This window comes from Oncorhynchus keta, chromosome 35 (assembly GCF_023373465.1).
Source record: "Oncorhynchus keta strain PuntledgeMale-10-30-2019 chromosome 35, Oket_V2, whole genome shotgun sequence".
Lineage (NCBI taxonomy): Eukaryota > Metazoa > Chordata > Actinopteri > Salmoniformes > Salmonidae > Oncorhynchus > Oncorhynchus keta.
Window position 1 is genome coordinate 15139932 of NC_068455.1, and position 12530 is coordinate 15152461.

The following is a 12530-nucleotide window of genomic DNA, read 5'->3' on the forward strand; positions in this document are numbered from 1 at the left end:
GGTCTGTCATTTTTGTCATAGTTACACTTCAACTGTGAGAGACGGAATCTAAAACAAAAAAGTAATTCATTTGCATTGTATTGCATGACATAAGTATTTGATACATCAGAAAAGCAGAACTTAATATTTGGTACAGCCTCGGAGTCACCTTTGTTTGCAATTACAGAGATCATACATTTCCTGTAGTTCTTGACCAGGTTTGCACACACTGCAGCAGGGATTTTGGCCCACTCCTGTGGTCCTTCTGTAGTACAGTTGGTAGAGCATGGCGCTTGTAACGCCAGGGTAGTGGGTTCGATTCCCAGGACCACCCATACGTAGAATGTATGCACACATGACTGTAAGTCGCTTTGGATAAAGGCGTCTGCTAAATGGCATATATTATTATTATTATATTATCCTACATACAGACCTTCTCCAGATCCTTCAGGTTTCGGGGCTGTTGCTGGGCAATACGGACTTTCAGCGCCCTCCAAAGATTTTCTATTGGGTTCAGGTCTGGAGACTGGCTAGGCCACTCCATGACGTTGAGATGCGTCTTACGGAGCCACTCCTTAGTCGCCCTGGCTGTGTGTTTCGGGGCGTTGTCATGCTGGAAGACCCAGCCACGACCCATCTTCAATGCTCTTACTGAGGGAAGGAGGTTGTTGGCCAAGATCTCGCGATACATGGGCCCATCCATCCTCCACTCAATACGGAGCAGTCGTCCTGTCCCCTTTGCAGAAAAGCATCCCCAAAGAATGATGTTTCCACCTCCATGCTTCACGGTTGGGATGGTGTTCTTGTACTCATCCTTCTTCTTCCTCCAAACACGGCGAGTGGAGTTTAGACCAAAACACTATTTTTGTCTCATCAGACCACATGACCTTCTCCCATTCCTACTCTCGATCATCCAGATGTTCATTGGCAAACTTCAGAAGGGCCTGGACATGCGCTGGCTTGAGCAAGGGGACTGCAGGATTTTAATCCATGACGGCGTAGTGTGTTACTAATGGTTTTCTTTGAGACTGTGGTCCCAGCTCTCTTCAGGTCATTGACCTGCCGTGTAGTTCTGGGCTGATCCCTCACCTTCCTCATGATCATTGATGCCCCACGAGGTGAGATCTTGCATGGAGCCCCAGACCGAGGGTGATTGACCGTCATCTTGCACTTCTTCCATTTTCTAATAATTGCGCCAACAGTTGTTGCCTTCTCACCAAGCTGCTTGCCTATTGTCCTGTAGCCCATCCCAGCCTTGTGCAGGTCTACAATTTTAACCCTGATGTCCTTACACAGCTCTCTGGTCTTGGCCATTGTGGAGAGGTTGGAGTCTGTTTGATTGAGTGTGTGGACAGGTGACTTTTATACAGGTAACGAGTTCAAACAGGTGCAGTTAATACAGGTAATGAGTGGAGAACAGTAGGGCTTCTTAAAGAAAAACTAACAGAGAGACGGAATTCTTACTGGTTGGTAGGTGATCAAATACTTATGTCATGCAATAAAATGCAAATGAATTACTTAAAAATCATACAATGTGATTTTCTGGATTTTTGTTTTAGATTCCGTCACTCACAGTTAAAGTGTACGTATGATAAAAATTACAGACCACTACATGCTTTGTAAGTAGGAAAACCTTCAAAATCGGCAGTGTATCAAATACTTGTTCTCCCCACTGTATATATATGTATATATTGACAGTGTCATCATAGTACAAATAAAGAAAAATCCTTGAATGAGAAGGTGTGTCCAAACTTTTGACTAGTACTCTCTCTCTCTCTCTCTCTCTATATATATATATATATATATATATACGTATATACACTGCTCAAAAAAATAAAGGGAACACTAAAATAACACATCCTAGATCTGAATGAATGAAATAGTATTACTTTTTTCTTTACATAGTTGAATGTGCTGACAACAAAATCACACAAAAATTATCAATGGAAATCAAATTTATCAACCCATGGAGGTCTGGATTTGGAGTCACACTCAAAATTAAAGTGGAAAACCACACTACAGGCTGATCCAACTTTGATGTAATGTCCTTAAAACAAGTCAAAATGAGGCTCAGTAGTGTGTGTGGCCTCCACGTTCCTGTATGACCTCCCTACAACGCCTGGGCATGCTCCTGATGAGGTGGCGGATGGTCTCCTGAGGGATCTCCTCCCAGACCTGGACTTAAGCATCCGCCAACTCCTGGACAGTCTGTGGTGCAACGTGGCATTGGTGGATGGAGCGAGACATGATGTCCCAAATGTGCTCAATTGGATTCAGGTCTGGGGAACGGGCGGGCCAGTCCATAGCATCAATGCCTTCCTCTTTCAGGAACTGCTGACACACTCCAGCCACAAGAGGTCTAGCATTGTCTTGCATTAGGAGGAACCCAGGGCCAACCACACCAGCATATGGTCTCACAAGGGGTCTGAGGATCTCATCTTGGTACCTCATGGCAGTCAGGCCACCTCTAGCGAGCACATGGAGGGCTGTGCGGCCCCCCAAAGAAATGCCACCCCACACCATGACTGACCCACCGCCATACCGGTCATGCTGGAGGATGTTACAGGCAGCAGAACGTTCTCCACGGCGTTTCCAGACTCTGTTACGGCTGTCACATGTGCTCAGTGTGAACCTGCTTTCATCTGTGAAGAGCACAGGGCGCCAGTGGCGAATTTGCCAATCTTGGTGTTCTCTGGCAAATGGGCTGTAAGCACAGCCCCCACCTGTGGACGTCGGGCCCTCATACCACCCTCATGGAGTCTGTTTCTGACCGTTTGAGCAGACACATGCACATTTGTGGCCTGATGGAGGTCATTTTGCAGGGCTCTGCAGTGCTCCTCCTGCTCCTCCTTGCACAAAGGCGGAGGTAGAGGTCCTGCAGCTGGGTTGTTGCCCTCCTACGGCCTCCTCCACGTCTCCTGATGTACTGGCCTGTCTCCTGGTAGCGCCTCCATGCTCTGGACACTACGCTGACAGACACATCAAAACTTCTTGCCACAGCTCGCATTGATGTGCCATCCTGGAGGAAATGCACTACCTGAGCCACTTGTGTGGGTTGTAGACTCCGTCTCATGCTACCACTAGAGTGAAAGCACCGCCAGCATTCAAACGTGACCAAAACATCAGCCAGGAAGCATAGGAACTGAGAAGTGGTCTGTGGTCCCCACCTGCAGAACCACTCCTTTATTGGGGGTGTCTTGCTGAATGCCTATAATTTCCACCTGATGTCTATTCCATTTGCACAACAACAAGTGAACTTTATTGTCAATCAGTGTTGCTTCCTAAGTGGACAGTTTGATTTCACAGAAGTGTGATTGACTTGGAGTTACATTGTGTTGTTTAAGTGTTCCCTTAATTATTTTGAGCAGTGTATATATATATATATATATATATATATATATATATATATATATATATATATATATATATAGAGAGAGAGAGAGAGAGAGAGAGAGAGAGAGAGTACTAGTCAAAAGTTTGGACACACCTTCTCATTCAAGGGTTTTTCTTTATTTTTACTATTTTTTACATTGTAGAATAATAGTGAAGACATCAAAACTATGAAATAACACATATGGAATCATGTAGTAACCAAATCAAAATATATGTTATATTTGAGATTCCTCAAAGTAGCCTTGACGACAGCTTTGCACACTCTTGGCATTCTCTCAACCAGCTTCACGAGGTAGTCACCTGGAATGCGTTTTAATTAACTGGTGTGCCTTGTTAAAAGTTCATTTGTGGAATTTATTTCCTTCATAATGCGTTTGAGACAATCAGTTGTTTTGTGACAAGGTAGGGATGGTATACAGAAGATAGCCCTACTTGGTAAAAGACCAAGTCCATATTATAGCAAGAATAGCTCAAATATGCAAAGAGAAACGACAGTGCACCATTACTTTAAGACATGAAGTTCAGTCAATGCAGAAAATATCAAGAACTTTGAACGTTTCTTCAAGTGCAGTCGCAAAAACCATCAAACTGGTTCTCACAAGGACCGCAACAGGAAAGGAAGACCATGAGTTACCTCTGCTGCAGAGGATAAGTTCATTAGAGTTAACTGCACTTTAGATTGCAGCCCAAATAAATGTTTCACAGATTTCAAGTAACGGACACATCTCAACATCAACTGTTCAGAGGAGACTGCGTGAATCAGGCGTTCATGGTCGAATTCAATTAAAGAAACCACTACTAAAGGATTCTAATAATAAGAAGAGACTTGCTTGGGCCAAGCAACACGTGCAATGGACATTAGCTGCATCAGATGACCTGGCCTCCACAATCACCAGACCTCAACCCAATTGCAATGGTTTGGGATGAGTTGGACCGCAGAGTGAAGGAAAAGCAGCCAACAAGTATTCAGAGTATGTGGGAACTCCTTCAAGACTGTTGGAAAATAATTCCTCATGAAGCTGGTTGAGAGAATGCCAAGAGTGTGCAAAGCTGTCATCAAGGAGAAGGATGGCTACTTTGAAGAATCTATAATATAAAATATATTTTGATTTGTTTAACACTTTTTTGGTTACTACTATAGTTTTGATGTCTTCAATATTATTATACAATGTAGAAAATAGTAAAATTCAAGAAAAACCCTTGAATGAGTAGGTGTGTCCAAACTTTTGACTGGTACTGTATATATATTTAAAATAACAAAGAGAATTACAGCATTACACCATCACTTAAAAACATTGTCTTGGAATTACGAAAAATCCCAGTTTGTCAAAAAGGACAAGGAGTTTACAGGAGACCTGGGTTCAAGTACTACTGGAAATCTTTAAAAAAAAAAATGTTTATTGTTTGCTCTGGCCTGCCTGGAGTGCCAGATGGGTGTGGTTTGCAGTCTTGCCATTGGTTCCATTGTGCCAGGCAAGCTCAATCAAGTCCAGATAAAGTATTTGAAATAATTTGAATAGTATTTGCACCCAGGTCTGGTTACAGGTGGACAATAAGCTCATGTCAGCTGAGTTGGGCTTTGTATCTGAGGTCACCTGTATGTGTCTGTCTGTCTGTCTGTCTGTCTGTCTGTCTGTCTGTCTGTCTGTCTGTCTGTCTGTCTGTCTGTCTGTCTGTCTGTCTGTCTGCTAGTCCACCATATAGAAGTATAGAAACACACACAATAGAATAGAAAAACACATCAGTCTTTATCAGAATGATCTCATCAGTTCATCTGGTAGGCTGGCTGGCAAGGCGCTGGGCCGTTTTCCTGAGCTGGAGCGGACTCAGTGAAACATGATGTTTCTTTCTGCCACCCCATTGGACGGAAACAGTCTTTTTTGGGGTCATCCTGTGCTCTGAGAAGTCTAGTTCAGTCTAGCTGAGCTCTGAGAAGTCTAGTCCAGTCTAGCTTTGCCCAGGGTCAGACACTTGCCACACTTTTCACACTACTAAGCCAAGCTAAGCCAAGCTGTACTGCGCTGGTAGTTGCTGGAAAGCACAGTGTGAAAGAAAATACCCAAACCATCACAGTATGGATCCGCTCGGCATTACAGTGTGAAAAGGATGTAACTATCCATGGGCAAGGGTCATGTGTCTATGACCTCGGTCGGTGAGGGTTCGTCGGGGAGGCTAGTGGTGGCATTGGGCAAGGCCTGGTTGTGCCCGTGGTTGTGACCCACAGAGTTCCCTTGCTGCAGCTCTAATGCTATACCTGCCATGCTAGGGTCCTGTGGAGGGAACTCCTTCACCTGCCTCCTGTACTCCAGAAACGTACAGGCCTTCGTGGCTATGGCCACCACGTTCTTCCCTATGAAGATTGTGGAAACCCTACTATCCTGGAACAGCACCATGTTGACCCCACGGATCATGATTGTCACTATGTTTATGGTAACAAGACTAAGAACAGGGTATAGCATCATCTTCTGGGGCGAGACGTGCTCCCCCTGGACACTGATCTCAGACAGGGAGACACAGGGCAGGATAAGGAGGAGGATGTAGCAGTAGAAGAACATCAGTCCCTCGGCCCAGATGGGTAGGCCCGTCCGCTGGGGCTCCCACAGGTTGGCCTGGATGTCCAGAACATCCAGCAGGTCCAGGGCCACCCAGAACAGCCTCCCCCGCATGTCCTCCTTCTTCCGGAAGGTTCTCACATACTCCATGCTGTCCAGAGCAACAAGGACCAGGTACAGCCCCGGGACGCACACAGAGAGGAGTAAGGTTAGAGCCTTGCGGGCCACCGTCTCCAGGCTCTTCCTGTCCGCCTTGTAGTTCTAGAAGATATAAGACATTCTTTGTTGTTAATTGTCAGAGAGATATTGAAATGTGTCTTTTTCTGGTTTTCTGTGAATATCCAGCCCTGTCAAATCCCGACTTGAAACTATGAGATCAGGTTGCAGCATCCCCTCCCCGCCACCCAGCCAATACACACATACACACCCCTCGGTTAGCCACAGTGCAGCGTCCCTGGAGCAGTTCAGTGGTGGAGTATCCTGCTCAAGGGCACAACGAAAGGAGATGGTATCTGGGATACTGATGCCAGCAACACTCCGGTTGCCGGCTGTAATGGGAATATTTAAAATGAATCAAGTTTAGAGAGTTTAACGCAATGTTTAGCATATTTCTGTGTTTTCCCGTTCTGTACTACACATGATTCCAAGTGTTCTGTTTGTAACACTCGGATTGATGGTCACCAGACTAGATGTTATGGATTAAACTCATATCTGTTGATAGTGATTGACTGGAGGTACGAGGACTGAGGACACTGATTATCATTGTATTATGTGAAACACTGTGTGATTCTGTAGCAGCTGACAATCACTGCCTTTTGTGCGGACTTCCTTGAAGCCTCTCTGGCTGGTGTTTACAGTACACTTGGTGCTGTCTGATTAGAATATTAAGAGGCCAGTTAGAGACATTCTATGCATCTGTTCTCGAGGTGTCTCCCTGCATTATTGTAATTAAACTGTATTGGTTTTGAATGACTTTATCAATGACTGCTCTCCTTTTTGTTCAGCTGTAAATTCCTATTACAGCGGCCCATTGGAACCCGTGACCCTCTGGTTTCTGGCCCACCTGTCTGCTTACCTGGAAGACGAAGTAGAGTTTGATCTCCAGGACGAAGATGTAGAGGAACCAGAGGATCATGGCGTAGCCACGCTTGGCAGTTTTCACCTCGGCCCCGACCCAAACTGCCACATAGCGCAGCACGATGAGGAAACAGATGTCTCCCACCAGCACGATTATGCACACCCCGATCTACAAATACACATTGTACTTTATTTACCTAATATTAAAATCACAACACAGTTTTTACAGTAAAACAATATATTGAAATAAATTAAAAGCAAACAATTGAACGGCAATGAAAGAGATGCAAAAAAACTAAGGATGTCAAAACAGTATAATCACTGATTAAAGGACAAGTTGAAAACATTTTGTAATTCAAAGCTACAGTCTACGATTGGTACATCTATTTTTGGACTTTTAAATGAGTGATAAATAGTTGTATTCTTTTTTGAATCACAGTATATATATATATATTTTTTAAATGGCCTCTTACCTTCCTGGGCCCTTGGTTCTGCTCTACTAGGTAGGCATCCATAAAGGCCATGCTGGTCATGACCACCATTGTGGTCAGGCACACATGGCGCTTGTCTGGCTGCGGCAACACCATGGTGGGTAATGGGGGTTATAGTTCTACTGAACTTCCTGTTGTAGTCCTCCAAAACAAAAGTTGTAGTCCTACTTTACAGTTTGTTCAGGAAGTTATTTTAGGGGCAAAAGTCAAGTATACCATACCAATCCCTACTAGATTAACAGATACATTTGGATTTGTTTATATTATTGAGAAGAATGCACTCCCACTCCTTAGAATAATGCAACGTGTCCTCCATTGATTGGTTTGGAAAAGACAACACTTCTAGGACCGAGAGGGTAATGGGACCAATTCAGGTTGGGAGAATTGCAATGATATATTATGGTCTGTTTAAGCCATACAGACTGGTGCATTTCCTCTCTCAGCGCAGTTCCATTGAGTCTGCTGTTCTACTGCTGACATCACGGTCTCACAACACAACTCCATAACCTGGGAATCCCCTCAGTAATAGAGTGAACATAGCAGCTGGGCTTTATTGCTCCATAGGAAAATGACAAAACCACATATCTTCAGTTGTAGACTTTGTAGTGGCCGAGTCCTCACGGAAGCAACATGGACTGGCAGAGGACAACAGCAGCAGGACATTTCCTGAGGCAAATGCGTGCGTTTGCTTCAATTGTCCAAAGGTATCACTGTGCCTTCACTGTGGGGCTTCTAAAGAGAATCTACTGAGGAGGAGAGAATGGAGTCCCACGCACTTCTGATCAGACAGACCTCAGAGAGAGTTGTTCCTGTGATGAGTTCTGTACAAATCCACAGTAACTGTTTCTCCTCTTTCAGTCCGTAGAGTCTAGGAAAGAGAGAAGAGAATAAGGGGTTAGTTTATCCCAATCTGTGCTGTCTAAAGTCCTGTGATTACACACTGTTACAGCAGGGGGCAGTAGTATGACTTGGATTCGTGTCATTAAGGGAACCACATACAGAAGACAAGGGAGACACACATAAGTGTGTATAACACACACACACACACACACACCAAAATATATATATACTGTGAAATTTACATTTAGCTGAATTGCAAATATACTCCTGTGTTAATCCGGCTTAGTGGGCTGGCATTGGAAAAACTACAATAAAGGGAAAGGAGAGTAGACTCAATAAACATGCCTATACAACCCCATACCTCCAAAGCTGCCAAACACTTCCATGTTCATTACCTTAAACCATCTCAATATACAGTTACTGTCTCCTCTAGATTCAGACTGTAAAAATAACACTCCCTATTTCCACCATGTAATGTTCTTCAGGTATTCAATATTTCATGCCAGTGGATTTCTTTGACCTTTGCATGATACTGTAAGTGGCTCCCAGCTGCTGTGACTGTAAAGTGAGGTATCTAGGGCTAATTCAGTCACTCTTGGGGGTTGCAAAATCAAGAATTTCCTGCTTATTAAGCGAGGGCTTGCACATTTTACCACACTATATACATTTGTGTGACTGTCCTTGTCTATCAGTGTTTTGTTACTTGTCATGTCGTGTTTTTTTTGTGGACCCCAGGACAAATATCTACTATCTGCAAAAGTTAATGAGATCCAACTAAACAAATAACAAACAAATAAATTATTTCTGCATAAAACAGTCAAATCCTTGCAATGTTATAGCATAAAACAGTCAAATCATTGCTATGTTATTGCATAAAACAGTCAAATCATTGCAATGTTATTGCATAAAACAGTCAAATCCTTGCAATGTTATTGCATAAAACAGTCAAATCATTGCAATGTTATAGCATAAAACAGTCAAATCATTGCAATGTTATAGCATAAAACAGTAAAATCATTGCAATGTTATAGCATAAAACAGTAAAATCATTGCAATGTTATAGCATAAAACAGTAAAATCATTGCAATGTTATAGCATAAAACAGTAAAATCATTGCAATGTTATAGCATAAAACAATAAAATCATTGCAATGTTATTGCATAAAACAGTAAAATCATTGCAATGTTATTGCATAAAACAGTCAAATCATTGCAATGTTATAGCATAAAACAGTCAAATCATTGCAATGTTATAGCATAAAACAGTCAAATCATTGCAATGTTATAGCATAAAACAGTCAAATCATTGCAATGTTATAGCATAAAACAGTCAAATCCTTGCAATGTTATTGCATAAAACAGTCAAATCATTGCAATGTTATAGCATAAAACAGTCAAATCATTGCAATGTTATAGCATAAAACAGTCAAATCCTTGCAATGTTATAGCATAAAACAGTAAAATCCTTGCAATGTTATTGCATAAAACAGTCAAATCCTTGCAATATTATAGCATAAAACAGTAAAATCCTTGCAATGTTATTGCATAAAACAGTAAAATCCTTGCAATGTTATTGCATAAAACAGTAAAATCCTTGCAATGTTATTGCATAAAACAGTCAAATCCTTGCAATATTATTGCATAAAACAGTCAAATCATTGCAATGTTATAGCATAAAACAGTAAAATCCTTGCAATGTTATTGCATAAAACAGTAAAATCATTGCAATATTATTGCATAAAACAGTCAAATCATTGCAATGTTATAGCATAAAACAGTCAAATCATTGCAATATTATAGCATAAAACAGTAAAATCCTTGCAATGTTATTGCATAAAACAGTAAAATCCTTGCAATGTTATTGCATAAAACAGTCAAATCCTTGCAATATTATAGCATAAAACAGTAAAATCCTTGCAATGTTATTGCATAAAACAGTAAAACCCTTGCAATATTATAGCATAAAACAGTAAAACCCTTGCAATATTATAGCATAAAACAGTCAAATCCTTGCAATATTATAGCATAAAACAGTAAAATCCTTGCAATGTTATTGCATTAAACAGTCAAATCCTCACAATGGTATTAAATACAACTTATCACAGTACAATAAGAGGGCTCGCAATGTCAACCACTCACCACAAATTTACCTCATAATATGGTTAAATCAAGCCACATATCAACAATTTTTTTCCCTCGTCTGTGCATTTTTGCCCCAAAATATCACAAAGAAATCCTTGAGAAATCGTGGAGACTGTTTATCTCCCAATATAGCTAATGCCTTCAACAGAATAACTAGAATGGAAATCTTATCCATTCTAGGTATTCTATTTCTATGTCTAACACTCTCCAGGCAGTGCCTAGAACAGCGCTACTGCTGGATTCCATAGCAACCACAGGCTTCTATTGCGGAAGTGTAATAATACGGGATGATGAGCCTCAAGCAGCGGAGATCCAGGGCTTTCTGGGAACAGAGAGATTATCACCACAAGCCACTGAGACTAGGATGTATGCGGAGAGAAGAGGAGAGAGGAGGAGAGGAAAGAAGAGAACAAGAAAGGAGAGGAGAGGAAATGAGATGAGAGAAGAGGAGGAGAGGAGGAGTAGAAGAGAAAAGAGGAGGAGAGAAGGAAAGGAGAGGAAAGGAGAGAAGAGGAGAGAGGAGAAGAGGAAAGTAGAGAAGAGCTACAGTATATGTTGTTAGAGAGAAGGACAGGAGGTTAGGAGTGTGGGGGTTTTGTGTGGGAGAGAGGAGAGGAGGAGAGGCAGAGGGAAGGAGAGGGACAAGGCTGTGGGTTGAGGAGAGAAGGAGAGAGGCTGAGTGCTGTGGGTGAGGAGAGGAGGTATGTAGATGACAGCAACATACAGTATGTGGCACACAAGGGGGAAAGGGACACGCTCTATCTTGTACCTCATTGGAATGTTTAACACACACACACACATGTCAAAGGGCTGAGACACGCAAACACACGCACACCAGTGGACGCTCCTTAGTGGAGGAAGAACAGGACCGTCCTCCTCAGGGAATTTCAGAAAAATAAAATAGCGAAACATTAAAAAAGTTTTCCTCTTTATTTACAGCTATACTAAATATACTAAATATCACCAAATAATTGATTAAAACACACTGTTTTCCTATGAAAGTCTACAGTAGCCTCAACAGCACTCTGTAGGGTAGTACCATGGTGTAGCCGGAGGACAGTTAGCTTCTGTCCTCCTCTGGGTACATTGACTTCAATACAAAACCTAGGAGGCTCATGGCCACCCCCTTCCATAGACTTACAGAGTAATTATGACAACTTCCAGAGGACGTCCTCCAACCTATCAGAGCTCTTGCAACATGAACTGATATGTTGTCCACCCAATCCAAGGACCAGAGAATGAATCTAGTACTGAAAGCATAAGCTACGCTAGCAAGTATTGCAGTGCATAAAATGTAGTGCATAGTTGACTCAAAGAGAGAGAAAGACATTAGTTGAACAGTTTTGTACAAATTAATTTTTTCTGAAATTAAGGAGGACCAAGCTAATCCAAGTTTATCATTTTAAAAGGCTAATTGATCATTAGAAAACCTTTTTGCAATTATGTTAGAACAGAGCAAACTGGCGCTAACCAGAGTAGAAAGCGAAGTGGGAGGCCCCGGTGCACAACTGAGCAAGAGGGCAAGTACATTAGAGTGTCTAATTTGAGAAACAGACGCCTCACAAGTACTCAACTGGCAGCTTCATTAAATAGTACCCGCAAAACACGAGTCTCAATGTCAACAATGAAGAGGCGACTCCAGGATGCTGTCCTTCTAGGCAGATTTGGAAAGAAAAAGCCATATCTCAGACTGGCCAATAAAAATAAAATATTAAGATGGGCAAAATAACACAGACACTGGACAGAGGAACTCTGCCTAGAAGGCCAACATCCCGGAGTATCCTCTTTCACTGTTGACGTTGAGACTGGTGTTTTGCGGGTACTATTTAATAAAGCTGCCAGTTGAGGACTTGTGAGGCGTCTGTTTCTCAAATTAAACACTCTAATGTACTTGTCCTCTTGCTCAGTTGTGCACCGGGGCCTCCCACTCCTCATTCTATTGTAGTTAGAGCCAATTTGCGCTGTTCTGTGAAGAGAGTAGTACACATCATTTTACGAGATCTTCAGTTTCTTGGCAATTTCTCTTATGGTATAGCCTTCATTTCTCAGAACAAGAA

At 42.2% G+C, this 12530-nt stretch overlaps 1 protein-coding gene across 1 annotated transcript; it reads right to left on the reverse strand.

The window, feature by feature from the left end:
• Positions 1–4854: 4854 nt before the first annotated feature.
• On the reverse strand, positions 4855–8312 carry tmem121aa (transmembrane protein 121Aa). Its single transcript, XM_035751706.2, has 3 exons — positions 7475–8312; positions 7000–7170; positions 4855–6185 (listed from the first exon to the last, which is right to left on the reverse strand). Exons 1-3 carry the CDS (start codon positions 7586–7588, stop codon positions 5502–5504), a joined length of 969 nt encoding a protein of 322 aa, XP_035607599.1. The 5' UTR covers positions 7589–8312; the 3' UTR covers positions 4855–5501.
• Positions 8313–12530: the final 4218 nt, after the last annotated feature.

Coding starts and splice junctions, on each gene's coding strand:
- tmem121aa (XM_035751706.2), bottom strand. CDS start 7,588: ATGGTGTTGCCGCAGCCAGACAAGCGCCATGTGTGCCTGACCACAATG. Junction 7,171..7,474: donor AGAACCAAGGGCCCAGGAAG/GTAAGAGGCCAT, acceptor GTGTATTTGTAG/ATCGGGGTGTGCATAATCGT. Junction 6,186..6,999: donor AACTCTACTTCGTCTTCCAG/GTAAGCAGACAG, acceptor TATATCTTCTAG/AACTACAAGGCGGACAGGAA.